Source organism: Gymnogyps californianus, chromosome 2, assembly GCF_018139145.2.
Source record: "Gymnogyps californianus isolate 813 chromosome 2, ASM1813914v2, whole genome shotgun sequence".
NCBI classification, from domain to species: Eukaryota; Metazoa; Chordata; class Aves; order Accipitriformes; family Cathartidae; genus Gymnogyps; species Gymnogyps californianus.
This window is the reverse complement of record NC_059472.1, coordinates 59,848,717-59,866,854: the sequence shown is the minus strand read 5'-3', so window position 1 is coordinate 59,866,854 and position 18,138 is coordinate 59,848,717. Positions and strand designations below refer to the sequence as shown.

The 18,138-nt window shown below is 35.8% G+C and overlaps 1 protein-coding gene across 1 annotated transcript in view; it reads left to right on the top strand.

The window, feature by feature from the left end:
• LOC127029978 (cadherin-19-like) overlaps nucleotides 1-8,593 on the top strand; it is a 61,582-nt gene extending 52,989 nt beyond the window's left edge. Inside the window, exons 10-12 of the mRNA XM_050915865.1 lie at nucleotides 1,626-1,743; nucleotides 3,847-4,098; nucleotides 8,103-8,593. Of these exons, the coding sequence (XP_050771822.1) occupies nucleotides 1,626-1,743; nucleotides 3,847-4,098; nucleotides 8,103-8,593 (861 nt within the window). The remainder of the gene's footprint in view (nucleotides 1-1,625; nucleotides 1,744-3,846; nucleotides 4,099-8,102) is intronic.
• Nucleotides 8,594-18,138: the final 9,545 nt, after the last annotated feature.

The window sequence follows — 18,138 nt, the reverse complement described above, 5'->3', positions numbered from 1 at the left end:
TCAGCAAAGGCCATCAGAGTCTTTTTGCATTTTTTCAGGTATATGGCAGCATATTATCATGAAATTGTGCCATTGTTCGTGTTTTAGACTAAATATACAGTTTTGTTCTCTATTGCTGTTCATATCGAGCATATTCTGAAAACTATATTCCTTTATAAAAATGAAGTCTATGATTTATGATCAGGTAATATAGGGATCAGTTATTGCTCTTCACTGATTTCTTGACCTGCATGCCTATACCTGTATTTGCATCACCTTAGCTATTTTGTTTGCTCTGAGGAAAGGGAAAAAATTTCCTCAAGAATCTTCATCCTTTGTACACTGTCACCAGGTATAACACCAAACAATCACTCCTCTCATTAGTGGCAACAAAAAAAATTCAAGTGTCCTCATTTTTTCATAGAGTCAAAATATAGATTTGAAATAAATTTCACATATAAAAAGGGCGGAATGCTAAGAATACAGAGCTTCTGGGGTATGAGCCACATTTTGCGCTCTGCTGTGATGATTTCATCAAACTCGCTTGCTTGAAAAGAAAAAGAATGTCTGCTGAAGTCTTAGATCTTTGACTGAAAAACTGTTTAATCGGGAGAGAGTTTTCAAAGGCACAGATGGAAGGCTGTAGTCACTTCCATTGACTTACTGCTTTGCTTTTAAAGCACCGCTTGTAGCATTCAGATGCTTTCTGCTTTGGGGAAAGTTGAGGCTTCAAGTCTCTTGGGTACAAATATCTACAAGGCATGAGATGACTGATGACAAAAAAAATGACCAAGTTCAAATCGGACAATTTTCTGAAAGTTGATGGGCTTACATCAGTTTGCTTTCCTCCTGATCGGCGAGGATACTCACTTACTAATATATGCTGATGCCCAGGTCATTAAATATTTACTGATAAAAGCAACAAATACAAGCTCTTTTTAAACAGAAATATTGCTAATTATGTTAACTGTAGTGTAGTTGTTTATTTACAGACATGAAAGATATTCTTTTGAATGATAACTTATTTTTTATTTTATCTTGCAATGACTATCTGGTTTGACATAGTTGTAAATGAAGGCTATTCTGCTTTCTTGAGAAAAAGCAGCCAAGAAGTTCCATAATCAATCTGTTATAATATCCAGAATCAACAATTCAGCACATGAACTTGTCACTATATCTCATTTACTGGAGTTACAATATATCAGTTGAATGATGTCAATGTGTTTGTGGGCTGGAAGGAAATGGGTTTTGTATAGAGATTTGTTCAAATGTAGAATTATATACTTTTCACCTTGAAAAAAAAGGACAAAACACTATATATATGATTACTTTTTTCATTTATGGAAACTTTATTTACCCCTTGTCTTTTGATCCAGAAAATCTTTTACATTTTCTCAAGATTTTAATGCCTGCCTCTCTCAAACAGAAGAAAAACCAAAGCAGAGTATTTGCAGAATTTGAGTCTCAATGAGACTGTTTGAGTATGGGAGGTGTATATTTGTGACTGCATAGCATGCACTCAATATGTATTCATGAATCACATCTCTAGCATCAACAGTTTAACATACTTGATATGTCCTTTTATTGTTTTAAAGGACAAGTAAATACTTTTATTCTTAAACAATTCTGTTTATCTGTGTTTCCAGCTAATTCAAAGCATCAGTGCAGTGGATCAAGATGACTCAGCAGAAGGTCACCATTTTTACTTCTCATTGGCTCAGGAGGCCACAAACAACTCACATTTTACTGTCAAAGATAATCAAGGTGGTGTAATTCCTGTAGCTCTTTAAGACCTTCCTAATACAAGATGCATGCTTCTAGTGGTCCTCACATCACCAATTTTATAAAAAATTTCCACTTAAATAGAAATTGTTGTTATAAGATATGAACATGTCATGAGGTGCATTTCAAAACAATAATTCAGTAATACCAAACAGTTTATTTTCCTTTTTCAGCCAAGTAACATAAACAGCAAAAGACAGTTTTATTTCAAGGAAAGAAAAAATGCTGAGATGAAAAATACACTGGTATTCCTTAAAATTTATTTTCTTAATGTAGGATATGGTGGGAAATACCAACTTTCTTGTTAAAATTATCTATTTATCTAAGAAACAAGATTGCCAGAAAGGGAAGATTGCTGTTAATACAAGTCTGTTACTTCATAACTTCAGCAAGACCAAAATTATAAACACTGATAAATACGAATATAATCTTATTTCCCAATGTATTTTAAACTGCATATGCGATTAATGATGACATCATAAAATGTCTTCTATATGTATTTTAAAGTTATTCAGAACTGATATACATTGAGACTCTTACAAAGTGTGATATAGAGGGATATCAAGCAACACCAGTCTGAGGTGAAAATGTAAGTGCAGTATCTGATGGAATTGCAGGGAGGATGACCGCTTACAGTCAGTCTGCTGAGACTACAAAGAAGAGCTTCTTCAGACTTGGCTAAAGCACACATTGCTCTTATTGACTTTGCTAATTATTTGAATGTCCTGGCTAGGTGAATAAATCAATGGAAATAAGTTTTGGAAAGTTCAGACTATGTTAAATGGCAAACTACTTCTCTCAATATCTCCAAAGTTAAAGTTAATGTATTAATATGTGTTTAAACTCCCAGCTTCATTAACCTCTCATTCAGTGCCAGGAAGAGATAACTTGTTACATTAAGGTCAAACTGTGTATGAGCCGCGAGCCTTTCTCACCTTTGGTTATTCTGCACAGAGTTCGAGCAGAGCCATGCACAAGGCAGTACATCCAGGACCTTTTGGTGGCTATTGATGGGGAAAAAAAACAACCCACCTTTTATAACATGATAGTGTCAGCCCTTAGTCTCTCCCTTTCTGCTGCATTTCATAGAAATGGTTGGGTAAATTGGGATAGTCCTAGGCAAAAGCAAAAGTGAGTCTACAGATCTGGAGCATTTTATCTCAGAATTATCTTCTGAATTATGACAGAAATCTAGAAGAACTTAAATGTGAGGGAGTTAGTTTCAGTAGGCTGGATAGAAGTATCATACAGATAATGGTAGAAACACTTTTTTTTTTTCCTGCATACATGTATGCACACATGCAGTAATTCACCCTACCATGATAAAAAATTCTGACGTCAACATTTATAGATGTTTCTTCTTTCCATTATACACAGATTTAGACAGGGCTAATTTGTTTTGAGGCAAGCTAAGTTTCAGATTTGAATTAGTTGATATGCAGCAGGAGCTGAACTTAAGCTGCTTACTGGGTTTTGTATGGAACTGATTTCTAAACACTAATAGTTAAATACAAAGCAAGGGGAGAGCCTCTAGCAACTTTTCCCTAATTTAGATAGTAGGAGCTCAGCTAGCTCCAGTTTTTGAGTCAGGGAAACAAATATAAGACTATTTTAGTGGACTTTTTTCTTGCTTTCACTTCTTTCCCTTGCCACCTGTTTTCTCTGTGTGCTGCCAGACACATTTTGAAGCCTTTTGATTGGTAAACTGTCTATATTTCATCTGTGAACTGCTGGATTGGTAGCAGCTGCTTACATGGAACCATTTTAAGAATCAATTAGTTAGTCTGAGCAGGTGTCAGGTACTGAACACACTGGGATTTTTGTAGCTCTGAACATTAAAAACAGAAGTCCTAGTTCAAATTTTATTATTGCCCCTGGAATATATATGTCAAGAATAAATGCATTTATTCACAATTGACACAAAAAACTCACCATATGTCAGTGCCTCATTTTACTTTTTTAACGTTGTTAATATGTAGCTCTGCAGAGTACCATTGTTTTTAAATAGGTCAGATTCCACTGGAGTTTTATTGTTGTTGTTAAAAAATGATAAATGCATATCATGCATAATAATTTATCTTCTAGATAACACAGCTGGAATTTTCACAGCAAAAAGTGGTTTCAGGAGGCAAGAGCAGTTTTCTTTCTACTTGCCAATCTTAATTCTGGATAATGGAACCCCACCGCTGACAAGCACAAATACTCTCACTATCACTGTCTGCGACTGTGACACTGAAGTTAACACCTTCTACTGTCGATATGGAGCTTTCATGTATGCCATGGGTCTCAGCACAGAAGCTTTAGTTGCTGTTTTGGCTTGCATACTAATACTCCTAGGTAAGTATGAGTAAGAGAAATGACTTCGTTTCCTATTACAGTAGGCTTGATTAAGTGACACAGATGTTCCCTTGACTGGAAGCTTGGAAGTACTGTGTTATTGAGAAAAAACGCAATAAGGCAAATATTTCATTTCTTTTCTGTTTTCTTAACTATAATTCCTCCCCCCCAGTTTTCAGTAAAATTTGAATTCTAACACAATGTCCGAAAAGTTGGCTTTAGTTGAGTCATGGTTCTATTTGTCTGTATTGGTCCAAAGTCTGTATTGAGCCCAGGTAAAGCTGAAGATAGCATTACACAAGGAAATTGGCTAGTATAAGAATATATTAGAAGGACCAGTACCCTACTTATTCTGCCTTAGGTATGCCAAATGTAGAGCTAAGATCAATACAAAATAATAAAAGAAAAAGAGAATTCGATACTCTCAGAAAGCAATTCCAGAAACAAATAGGAAGTTTCTCTGTCAATTAATAAGGTTGCATCTCCAGACAGCCTTTTCTCCAAATGTTGGGCATCTCCTTTTTCCTCTCATGGGACACCAAATTAACCTCCATTACATTTGGGAGCTTGTGGATGTGAGAAGTGGGTTTGAGAGTGTTTTAAATGCATGGGAGTTGTGCTTGTACCTCTGCAAAGGGTCATACATAGCTGGCACATGGCACTCAAAACCAGACCAACCACCCAAGGCTCAGTGTTCCTGCACTGCATGGGGCTATGGCTGCTGCAAGACATACTGGAGTGACAGCACTCAGGAAAACAACTTCTTCACCTAGTGAAGCATGCAGTTATCGCTGCTAAAATGCATTTCCTTTTTTTCAGCAAAAGGATATTCCTGCAGTGTTCAATGAGTGATTTGATGACACTGACACATTGTAACAGCAGGCACACTGTACTAATCATTCCCCAAAGTCTAAATATCCATCCTGAAACTCTGTCCCTGTCTGAGTTAGTCAGGTTAAGGTATGGTAGATTCTGACAGCAGGAAAGAAAGAGAACTGATAGAGCCAGGTAGGTTTGTTTTCCAAGGCAAAATAACTGACCTTAGAGCTTGGTTACTGATGGTGACCATGGGCCTCAAGACCGAATTCAAGCTGATGCCAACAAAGCAACAGGGAAAGACTTCCAAATCCCTGTTGCCTGTGTAATAATATGGCATATCCATATTATGCCATATAGCAGTATATTTCGTAAAACATCATATCTAAAAATACCACAAAACAATGGATTATGTTAGTAAAACCATATTTCCACTGATGAAACTACAAACAAACAACTCCAAAGTAAGAAAATATAGAATCAGGATTTCACTAAGCAGTGTGATATCAAATCACCATTATAAATTGTGCAAACCTAGCATAAATTGTTTTTCAACAAAATTCTAAAAAAAATAAGGAAAAATACAGTCAGAGTCAAAACAAGAAAACTGCAGCATAATATCTAGCTACACAAATATAATGTCTGGAAAGAAATAATAATAACAGAAATTACATTGCCTTAAGAAACAAAAACTTTCACTGAAAATTATTCTCTCAATGTATTTGTTAATAAGAGCAAACACGATAGTAATAAACTCCTATATCACTGAAACACAAAACAATTTTAAGTAAACCCTTTTTTTTTGCCATATGAAGGATATCTAGGTAAAGAACATTCTTTTTTCTACCCTCGTTATGCAATATGACCTCTACCAGTCCATAAATAGCAGCATACAACACTAAACATATCATCATTAACTACAAGAAAGCTGAGGCTTGGAAATGAAGGCTTGCAGCTCTATTCTGATGCTGTATTTTGATCTGCCATAGTAGCAACAGAAGACAAGAAAGACTAGTCTAATAAAGTTAATGGAATTATTTTGACTTTATACCAGTAAAAAAAAAATTTAACGAGTTAAAAATCACCCATATTCTGCATTCTGTCCACAAGGTTATGGCTTATTTTCTTTAACATAAGGAATAGAAACTGGCTCCAATTATTTCCTGTTGTACCTTTGACCTCCTGACTGAACCTTTTGGTGACAACTCATTGAAATTTCTCCTCAGATGGAACCCTATAATTTAGTCCCATGTAGATAAATGAGTTGCCCAGAAGCAGCACACATACCTGTTAATTATGAGTCAGCATCTTCAAATGGCTTTGGGCTCTCAAAATTAGGTGACATGCAGGAAAAAGAATAGCCTACAAAAAAATACACGTTTTTATTTATCCCTGTGAACACATTGAATAGACAGGGCAAGGATGAAAACAATGGAAGGGTACCTCATAATTATTATGTCTAGATGGGAGTACTCTTGGGCAGACACTAGCCGTTTCTTGACTCCACAGCAAAGTCCAGGGATGCACTAGTCCCTCTACTTCCATCTCCTGGTTTCCAACAGAGAAAACAGGAACATACGATTGGACTTGTGGTTTCTAGACTTACCTGCACTCCCAGAGTCACCTTATTTAAATCTGAGCATTCCTTGTCCCAGGTAGTCTTCAGTAGTGGCACAGGAAGGCAGCCCCTCTGATTGAAGTCCCTGCCTTAGACCTGGCAGTCAGTGTGAGCTTACAGGAAGGCCAGTGTGCATTTCAAGTTTTCTTTGATTGTTGCAGGATATCTGAACCTGGTCACTTTGTGTTATGCGCTTAAGGGACTGAGGATCAGGCAAACTATATCACTGCATTATCCAGGCTGTCAGTGGAATTATTCATCAAGGTCCTCTCTCCAGATGGAATAAACCCTTGGTGTCTACTGGGCCTATGCATATCACAAAAGTCAAAGTAGTGATATAGATAAATATATTAATCAGAAAGAAAAAAAACCTAATCTACCACACTCTTTACAGACACACGTATTTTAAATCCATTAAATCTTCCAGTATATTTTTGTGATTATTTAAAATGAAATAATAAAAGGTTCTATACATAATATGTTTGCCACTTAAATCTGAAACCTAAAGTTTCATTTTTTTCCATTTTCCTGTATCATCATGTATACCATTAGAAGAGTTCACCATGTAAAGGGTTTGGAGAGTTGAAACTATCTGGGTTTTGTAAATATATAATAACATTGCAGAAATTCTTGTTTCCAATGCTTTCAAGTTTGGTGTTGCTATCTCCCAATCAAATGTAATACTGTATAGTAAATATGTAGAAATAAAGAACTACTTCAGGTCCCTCATATCCTTAAGTGAGGTAAAATCCTGTCATTGTTGGTAGTTGTATCATGTTATGTCCTGAGTAAAAAATTACAGGCCACAAACTACTTATTAAATACAACTGCAGTAAGACTTAGTTAAAAACTGAAATCATTAATCTCTGTGAAAGTCATAGACTATTTCAAAGGGATCATTCAGCTAAAAATGAAATGAGGTAGGATTAAAAAATAATGTTTTAAAATAAAATTTTAAAAAGCTTTCATATATGACAAACAAGCTGCTCTGATTCATAGGCCTTGATAGTAAGTACTGCTACAACATCACGCAAAATTTAGTGATAGTCTTCAAATTTCCAAACCAGCTAACAGAAATAATTGAACCACACCCTGCATAGTCTATGGAACTGAATGATTCAACCAACTGAGGAGGATATTTTACTCATTGCCTCATTTTTCATGTGATCTTCCTGAGGCTTTTATCTGAGAGAGAGTGAGAGATTAAGAATTTAAATTCTGAATGTGAAATTGATATATTACGTGATAAACCAAAGCAGTTTCAAAAAGCATAACCTGTGTTTCCATCAGTTTCAAACTCCCATCTACCAAAAGAACTGCTCCATTTCATTCACCTATTTTATAAGTCCCTTTGTAGCCGTTTTCTCACCACATACTATACTCATCTCAAAACAATAAAATCCATAAAAATTACAGCTCTATAAATTTGTTAAGATAGCTTTACTTTGCAATAGTATTGATATTAAGAAACATTACCATTTTTTAAGTCTTTCCAAACACATTCAAAGTCTCTGGTTCTGTTTATTTTTCCCCTTTTTTTTCCTTCTTTTCTTTTCTTTTTTTTTGTCAGTGTTCTTTTTGGCAATTGTAGCCATAAGGCAGCAGAGGAAGAAGTCTCCCTTTTCAGAGAAAATGGAAGAATTCAGAGAGAACATTGTCAGGTATGATGATGAAGGAGGTGGTGAGGAGGACACAGAAGCCTTTGATATTTCAGCACTGAGGACCCGCACTGTCGTGCGAACTCACAAACCTCGGAAGAAGGTCACCACAGAAATCCACAGCCTCTACAGACAGTCTCTGCAGGTTGGCCCTGACAGCGCGATCTTCAGGCAATTCATTTCAGAAAAGCTTGAAGAAGCGAATACAGATCCTAGCGCTCCTCCATATGACTCACTTCAGACCTATGCCTTTGAGGGGACTGGCTCTTTGGCAGGATCCCTCAGCTCTTTAAGTTCAAACGTGTCAGACGCAGATCAGAGTTATGAGTACCTTACAGACTGGGGACCTCACTTTAAACAGCTTGCAAGCATGTACGCTTGCCATAGAAGTGTGGAGGATTAGTTACTCTGGTATGTTGTTTTATTTTCCTGAATCTCAGCAACCAAAAACAACTGTGGATTTTTAAAAAGACGATCATCCCACATTTAAGCATGAAAAGTAAAAGCCCAAGTTTTTATTTCTGGAAAGTCTTGGAGGTAGAGATCTTTTGAAAAATCACACCAGGCATGTCATGAGGTGAGGGGAAGGAGACTCCCATTTAAAAATCTCGTGGCTATTTAGGTGCCCGAATGCAAACTCTGCTGCTTTGGATATCTAGGCCCCCTTCTGGGTACCGAAAAACCGGGTCCTGCAAGTACAAAAGGAGGAATAGAAGCCATAAATGGATATTGTAAATATTCTGTTATCCATAAGCTTTAAACTGTTTCCAAAGTTAAGACAGACCTTTGCTGTTGCAGTTGAATATATTCATTAACCAAAGTTAAACATGCATATTTGTATAATGCTTCATTATATAGATATACTTGTGTGAAAAAGCAGACCCTAGATATTCTAATACAATTGTCAGAAGTACTCATAGAATCATCTATTTATTGTTCTTAGGATGATAAAGCTAAAACAAATGTCTTTTTCCTATCAGTGTAAAAATAAAGACCTATTACAACATCAGCAAGTATTTGCTGCCATTTTAGTTTTTAATGGAGCTATTGGAAAAAGTATAAACCAATACTTAATTTAGCAAATAAGATAGAAAAAAAGAAATCTGTTCAAGTTAGAATCAATATTCAACGTAAATACTGCAATCGACCACATTATATATTACTGTACTTAGAACAAAATGCTATCCAAATACAGGCATTTTTCCTTTTATTAGGAGTTTAAAGGATGACTGATTTACCAGCACAGATTTATTTTTTTATTATGGAATATAAAATTATCTGCAGTAGTCAGTTTTATTATAACAATATTAAGAATCTTTAAAATGCTAAGCTGATGGTTATAAAACTTTATGTATAACATTAGATAATGAGATAATAAAATGTTTTAATGTTAATCCACTTCTGAAAATGATCCTGAATGATTCTGCGAGACTCAAGTCAGACTTCAAAATTAATTTCCCACTATGTTTTTTCCAAACATTCCATAATGAATATAAAGCTGTCTCAGAATATTTCTTTACTTTTACTTATACCACTACCCAGCAGAAATTTTGGATCTGAGGGTCATCAAATATGTTCAAAATGGTCTGTCTGGAAAAAGCAACCTGCCTGTTTTTTATTCACCTCTCTTCCATCAGGTTCTTATTTTACAGAAATTATATCATGTAATCAACTGATACATTTCCACAGCTAAAGGTTGGCATCAGGATAAAGAAAATTATGCATCATGTTTCTTCCCCCCCTCTCGCTTTTTCTTTAATAAGATTTTAGGTAAGCACTACTGAATTACAGAAAGCCAGGCAAAGCTTATGCAAGGAAAAAAACAAACAAACAAATAAAAACAACAAACAAAAAAAGGCATGTAACATACAAGCTCTGCAATGTTTGCTACAACTGCTGTTCACTGAAGAAAATCAAGGCATGTAAGCTTAGGGGAAAGGTGCCAGTGAAGAGTTTAAATTCCCGTCAGCTAAAAATAAAACATAGAGGAGTGTGAAAATCGGGAGAGATTTCCAGTGTAACGTCTGGTAAGAGCAGAAACATTATTCATGATATTCATAGCTGGAAAAATACAGGGGGGAGTGGGGGGGGGGGCGGTCATCCGACCAGGTGCAGATGAAGGAGCATCTGCTTCATAAGGAAAAACTGGTTCTCACCAGTCTCATGCTAGGATGCCAGTATGAATGAACAGCTACAAAACAGCTTTAAAAGATGCACAAGTAAAAACATTGTATTAATGACTCTAACGTTTGTGTTCAATGGCTCTCAAACAGATGTGACAAAATAACTTTCATTTGAGATAATATTGTACATATTAGTAATTTGCTCCATGGAGAGGAATAGAGAAAGAGAGAACAACTATACACGCACTGGTGGTTGGAGATGGTGAAAAGTACATTTTTAGGATTAGGTCTATAGATTTATGCGAGTTATACCCTAAACAAATCCTTATTCCACAGATGGTCCCAGTGGCATTAATAGAATTCCTTGTGCTTTCAGGTTGTATTTAGTACAACAGTGTCTAATCCTTTCTCAATCCAGAGATTTTGTCCATTTATGTGGGGAAATAGCCTTGAACACTCAACAATATTTGCACTTATGTAATAATTTCCTCTTTTCACTGTAAGGAACTTTAACAATAAATAATTTTTGTAACCAGCGTATACCATCGTTGTGTAATTTTTTGTAACCAATGTATGCCATTGTCAGTAACTTCTATATGAAAGAGAATAAAGGCCTACAATGGGTCTTAAATGATCTTTAGCTGAAAAGACATAAGACCATGTTTGCACAGCAGAGAAAGGGGGTGTTTTGCTCCAAAGTAGGAAGTTATTCCTAGCTGTTACTGGCCCACATCTTATTAGGTTCCTGGTATGCAATCTAAGTCAAACCTGTCAATTTATTTCCACAGATGAGAAAAGAATCACTGAACTGACCTAGTAACTTCACACTTCTTTTAATATACTATACTTAATTTAGCTGAACAATGTCTGCAAAAAGGTTTTGTAGAAGTGTCTGCTTATGTGAAGGAAGTAAACATTCTGAGGAAGCCAAAATTAAACACATAAGAGATATCCCAACAATTAATGGTATGAAATTAATAAAGGATAAGTTATAAGCCAGAGTTCCTGATTATGAGATCTATTAAACTGTGGAATGGTTTTCCCAAGAGAATAGTCCATTACCTTTATCTTTTAAAATTCGTTAGTAGCTAGAATTAGCTATGCTATTGGCTGAAGTGACGAGTGCAAGTATGGTACCAGATGGTAAATATATATTCAGCTGTTCATGACCTGCCTGAGGGAATATAAGGAAGACTTATTGACTGGTCTAAGGAAGTATGATCATGCACACTTCTTTTCTGTATGAATGCTTTGAAGAGATGTTCTTGTGTATTTCTTTTTCTGTAACATGATAATGAGACAGGTTAAGAACTGGTGAAATACCTGACAAAATATTGGCTTCCTGTTTCAGTCCTCTCTCATAGGGATTCAGAGTGTGGTGTTATTGGTTTTATTATTTAAAAGCCAAGGAAATGAAGACTATGCATATATTAATAAATGCTTAACATTCAGATGTTTGAAGTTAAAAAACAGAAGAACAAAATCACTTGATAGGACATTGCAGCTTCAGACTCATTGTTGTGACTGGAAAAGGGTATTTTTTTTAATCAATTCACCCAAAATAAAATGTTTTAATTTGATTTTTATTTTGTATATCACGATGTAGGTTTTTTATTATCATAACACTGAGAAGCAATCCTGCTTGCCACTGAGGATAATCTTAGCCTTTAATTCACATAATTTTCCTACCGCATCTTCTCAGAGATACTGTCATTATACTCCTAGCTTTACTTTCAAAATTTGCATTGGAAATGTGGTTGTTTTAACACTCATTCTTAACTGTATGGGGTAACCCTGTCAGATGAGAGTAAAATATTTTTGAAAAGACAATGTGCATTTTATGCTTCAAAGTCAGATCTAATATATGCTCTCTGAGGAGTAGAAGTTGAAGGAGATTATGTGATTTTACATTCTGGCAAAGAATACATTTTACCCTTGATCCAGAATATGAACAAATGGAGTAGAAGTCATATGAAAAAAATCAGTAGCTATTAGTAAAGTCTGTAAGATTTCTCTACCAGAAAATTGTTAAACCTATATTTTATAAAGAAAAATAGAGTGGATTAATGTTTATTAAAAAGTTGACACATTTTACAACAGTAATTTGGATACTTTCCTATTTACTCAGGAAAAAAAAATTCTTCATATATGGGTCTATATCAGCCTTATGTCTCATACACAGAGTCCAAGGAACAGTAAGATTTAACTAGAATGCACAGTATAGTATAGTGCATACATACAGAGACACTGCTTAGATCATGTCCTGGTTTCGGACAGTATGAAACACTTTACCCACAGCAAATACATAATAGCAATAGTCAGAAATATGCATAAGACTCAAGAGGATATCTGCCAGCAAAGGCAGTTAGACATATGGTACTAAAAGCAAATATTAATAAATACAATTAGAAATCATCACTATTTCACAAAACTCTCCAATAGCAGAAACCAGAACAGGATATCAATGGCTTTTAATTCCCCAAACATTTTAATGGGGATTTAGGTAATGCTTTAATAATATTAAAGTTTATTATCTAAACAATACTCCACATGCGGAGGTTCAAATAGGATTGGTTTGTAAAGAAACAATAACATCTACATACATATCTCTGACCAAAAGGATATGACAGAAGTTATTGGATTAAAGCTTAAAAGGATGCAGACCTACCCACAGATATATGATGCATCCCTTCTGACATTGTTACGAGTAAATTAATCTCTGTCATCACAAATTCTACTGAAAATAGACTTTACAAAGGGCATCTTGGACAACTGTTTTAGTAGCTTAGGAGCTGGAACAAGAATTTTTTATATATTGATTCTGTATGTTGGACTTAATATCTCCCATTATTAACAGTGAGGATACCTATAAGCAAGAACAGGATGGCCTTGAAGACTGGAGAATAGAAAATGGAAAAAAAAGTAACAGCAAAAATAAAGATCATCCACTCTGGAAGTAGTTCTTAAAAAAAAAAATCTGCTATTATACTGGGCACTTATCCAGTAGAGTAATTAAACAGGACAAGGATATTCTAGCTGCTAAAATACCTATGAACTGCCAACAAGATTCAGCTCAGAAAAGCCAAAAAAAAAATCAAATATTAACAAAAGCTGCACTAGACAATACAATAGACAAAAGAAAATGTTGACCATAAAGTTAGATTGAGATTAGATTACCTAACTATTTAATTACGTGACAGCTCATTCTTTTTTGTCAGACTCTGACCAGCCACACTAATATTGTTTCTGAAAGTCACACATTAATTTAAACTGTAATCCAAAAGTCATTCTAATATTAATTATTATTAAAGTGTTTTCATAAGACAAAGTCTTGTTACTAATTTATTATTTATTCCATATGTACAAACTCTTTGGCAAGGCCAGACAAGGTGTCCAACAGATGTAAAAGAGGTGATAAAAAAAGTTATCTTTAAATTTCTTCTTTTATAATTTCAGCAGTCTAATTCAATATGCACACATTTCATTATATATTTGGTGAACCTAATTTCATTGGTTGCAAATGCCAATGTACTTACATCATTTATGAATTCAAAATATCATTACAATGACTTTACAAATATTTTATGAGAATTCTTAAAGATTACAGTGGCTTTAGTAATACTTTATCCAGGTTCTTGTTGTCAAAGCAGCTTATTCTCACAAAAATCTTACCCCGCTTTTGCTATCACTAAATAGAAAAACATCCTAGTTAGCTTCTAAAAGCATTTGCATCCACTGCAGTTCATCTTGCCCAGCCTTAGCCACCTAAAAATCAGTGTAAATTATCCAACTTCCTTCCCATCCTGTGTTGGCACTCTCTTGGACATCCCAGAAACTCAGGGCAGGCTGGACAGACACTCTCCAGGACTACAAAATGAGAGAGGCATCCTTCCTTATGGGACTGACTTAGTCATGATAGACCTTCCACAGCAAAGAACTCCTGCTAATACATCTCCTTCATGTCACTGAGGACTCTAACCCACTGATGAATCACCCTCAAAGCTTCATCTGCTTTCCCCAACCTGACAAGGGTAGAAGGATTCTGCTTTGTCTTCTTACCTTCATGTACATTTGGGTTTACTTTTAAAAACCTAATAAATATTTTTCTTTGACAGTAGTTCCTGTCAGTCTTGAATGATAATTATTGCTTTATAGTATTCTACTAACAGCTAAACATTTCCAAGTCAGCTCCTTGTGGAGATAGCTATTTTGCAATCACAAATTTCGGGAAATGCAGAGAAAGAGACATGAAATCAAGGCCAAGGGAGGTCAAATGATTCATGTATCTCGTCAGCTCCTGAGATGGATACAAGTTGCAGATCCTGAAATATTCAGTCCACTGCCCAGCTCCCTGGACTACAGTTAATTTTTTGCAGCTCTGCTTGTGCTTTCTTGGTAAATAATAGTCATTTAAAATAAAAACACTATGTTCACCCAAGTTGGTCTGTTCTGGTTTTCTAGGTCACTTTGAACAACGTTTTGCATGTGACCATTGTCAAACCAGGTGAAAGTAACGCAACTGCTAGTTTCTTGTTTATGATGCTTTTTCCCAACATAAACTAGACTATAAGTGCATGAGTGGCTTTAAAAAAAAAAAAAAAAAAGGGTACAGCTCTGGGAAATACTTTGTCTTGTCCTTTCCCTGATATATAACTTATCTAGATCCACCTTTGCCTTGTTGCGCCTTAAAAGAAACAGAAAGCCTTAGCAAATGCAGGCCTCTCACAATATTCCTTTTTTTATAGGAACTTTGTAAATAACAGTCTATGACTAAGATTCACAGTTAATTGTGGAGAAGCAAAAGGAGCTGAGACGAAACAGTCGAAATGTTTAAGGAAATCGCCATTGACTTGTTACCAATTAGTTGCAGCCAAGTTGCAGAGTAGGTTGCTTGAACACCCACCAATTTGTTAGACGCAATATCTTGTTATAGAGAAACAGTTATATTCAAACGCAAGAATTTACTGTTGATCTGATTAAAGTTATTATTAGTCCAGCTGTTAAAACTCATAGTTCAAATTATATACGGTTAAAGTGCCACATAATCAAACTTTTTCCTCTCTACTGCTTTTTTTCTGGTTTTGTGCTCATGCTCCTAAGGCTGCAATCTGAAGCAGGAAGAATGGTATCACAAGTCATCAGTATTGCTAGTCCTTTGCCAGGAAGAATGCAACACTGATGTTGATCATGTCTTACTCCTTGCTCCAACATTTGCTTGGGGGCATTTTTATATGTTTGCTAACATTCTTTACACCTTAATCTTTCTTCGCTGGTCTACAAGTCTGAATATACTTCATATGGTTTGTTTTACATAGGCTGAATACTTCTTTGTTCTAAAGCTCATTTTACCCAGCTCCCAACATTGCATCCCTTTGGTGATCAGAAGTTAAGCATTCGTAAGTTGTTTGTACCCTGCAGCATCCTGTGCCAAGGGCAGCATCCTGGGCCAACACGTTCAAGGCCTCCTCTCATTCTGTGCTTTTATTCTATGCTGCATTTTATTCTAAGCTCATAGGTTCATTCTACAGCAAATAACTCTTTCAAATAATTAAATACAAAAATACATAAATATGTATAGTTACACCACACAATTGTACAAAGCTAAGCAAAGCTAAAATAAATTAGATAATAATCACCTGGTCATTAGGTAATTTCTTTTATGGTTAAACAAGCCAAAACGTACCTCCAGCCAGGCCAAGATGTCCAGAGAATAGCTGGCAGGTCCTGAGGCCTGTGTTATCCTGGCACTAAGCCTTTTACAAACAGTGGCATCTCTGTACTTACTATCTACAAGTCTACAATCCCTGGAAGATTTTCAAAGGGAAATCACCATCAGAAACCAAGAATTAACAGTCTCATACAATTTCAAACATTTCTGGAAGAGTAATCAACTCTGAAAGAAGGAGAGGATAACCCTGACCTTTCTGTTGGTCTGAGTTACCAGAGAAAAAGTGACCAACATTAGAACTAATATAATTTGTAAGCATTTGCCAGAAATGTGTTTTCATCCTTGCTATTTCTTCAGGATGTATTTGCAATATGAAATTCCTGACTGTTTGCAGATCCTTGCCCCCAGCTGAGAAGTTCCTCAGCCTTCTGCTGTATAACTGCTCCTATGTGCTAGGTGGTTCAGATTCACTAAAAAAACCCCAATCAATCAACCAACCAACCAAACACAAGCAGTCTGCAATATTTATTGCAACAGGATTGTAATATTTATTTCCATTATTATTGGAGAATGGTATAGACAATGAGGACCTGATGAGTAGAGAGCAAATCTAAAAAAGATCCACAAAGTGAATGCTTCTGCTATAAACTTGCAAAATTTTGGAACAGCAGAAATCCAAAGAAGAATCTATTTGGCTGATACTTTCTTGTTTGCTTTTTTTTGCTGTCCAGGAAAAGAACTTTGTAATGCAAGTCATTGTGAGGACAATCAAAATGCACCAAATAGTTGTTGTAGCAGACCACTGTGGAGCCCTACTTCATTCCTTAGGGATGAAGCAGATCTTTGCAGGCTGTTAGTAATGTTGATATTGTGAATTAGGCCTGAATAGCAGGGTAAATGGAAAGGAATAATACTTCTGGACACTGAAAATTACATCCAGTTTGTACTACCTTTCTAATTTTCCTTTGCAGTGTCCAGGACATAAATTAACTGTTCCTGACATTCCTTGTAAAATTCACACTTTTTTGGTTTACTCTAAAGATCATACAGAACAATTTTAACTTTCCAGGTTTCTCCTCCTTATCGATTTACTGGCTTGTAGGATTCTGACAGGTGTGCACTTTTTGCTCTGAGCATTTTCTTGATGTTCCTTTTGTGTGCTCCTTTAAAAAAAAGAAAAAAGAAAAAAAAAAAAAGAAAAGAGGAGAAGGGAACCAAAAACTCCGCAAGCAGGTAGAAATGCCACTGTGGAATGCAGTTTGAAACACAATCAGAAATGGATCTTACCTGGAGTTCTACAGCTTAAGCTGTAATAAAAGAAGAATTTGGGCCTTTATTTTCCCTTTGCAGGGCACAAAATACCCTTATAGACACCTAACAACATTCCTGCTATTGCAGAGACCTGGGATATCAGAGAAACTTTCCATCATCTTGTTCTCTTAGTGTGGCACGTTATAGATATTTTACTGTAGCTCTTAAGCTCGCGATAGTGTGCTGGGAAGCATTTTGTAACCCTTACTAGGGAGCTGATAATGGGAAAGATGTTTCTAAGGTAGATGTAACTAGGATGGTTACATACAGATGATCTGATCTGATACTCCTGTTGGTTTTTATTATTATTACTATTTTTATTTTAAATAATTTGACAGTTGAAATCTAACAGCTTAAAAATATTTAAGAATTTATATTCCTTGTCTACAGAAATTGTTTAAGGAAAAGATAATCAAATTTTCATGCCAGTTTGCACAGAAAAAAAAAAAAAGACGACAGAAGTCCCATTGGTTCTCATGGTGGACCTCAACCACCCCAACATCTGCTTGGAGAGCAACACAGTAGAGTGCAAGCAATCCAGGAGTTTCTGGCATACTAGGTGACAGCTGTTTGATGTATGAATTGGATGGGCCGGTTACAGGACTAATCCCATGGGCCAGCTAGGAGGTACTCTACCTAAAGTAGAAAAAGATCAATATGGTTGGATGGGTAGACTACACTATGGGTGAGAAACTGGCTAGACCACTGGGCTCAATGGGTTGTGGCCTACACTTCACCTGTGTCCAGTCTAGTGGCATTCCTTAGGGGTTGTTACTATGTTTAATACTGCTTATTATCTTCAACAATTCCCTGGGCAATGGTAGGGAGTGCACCTTCAGCAAGTTC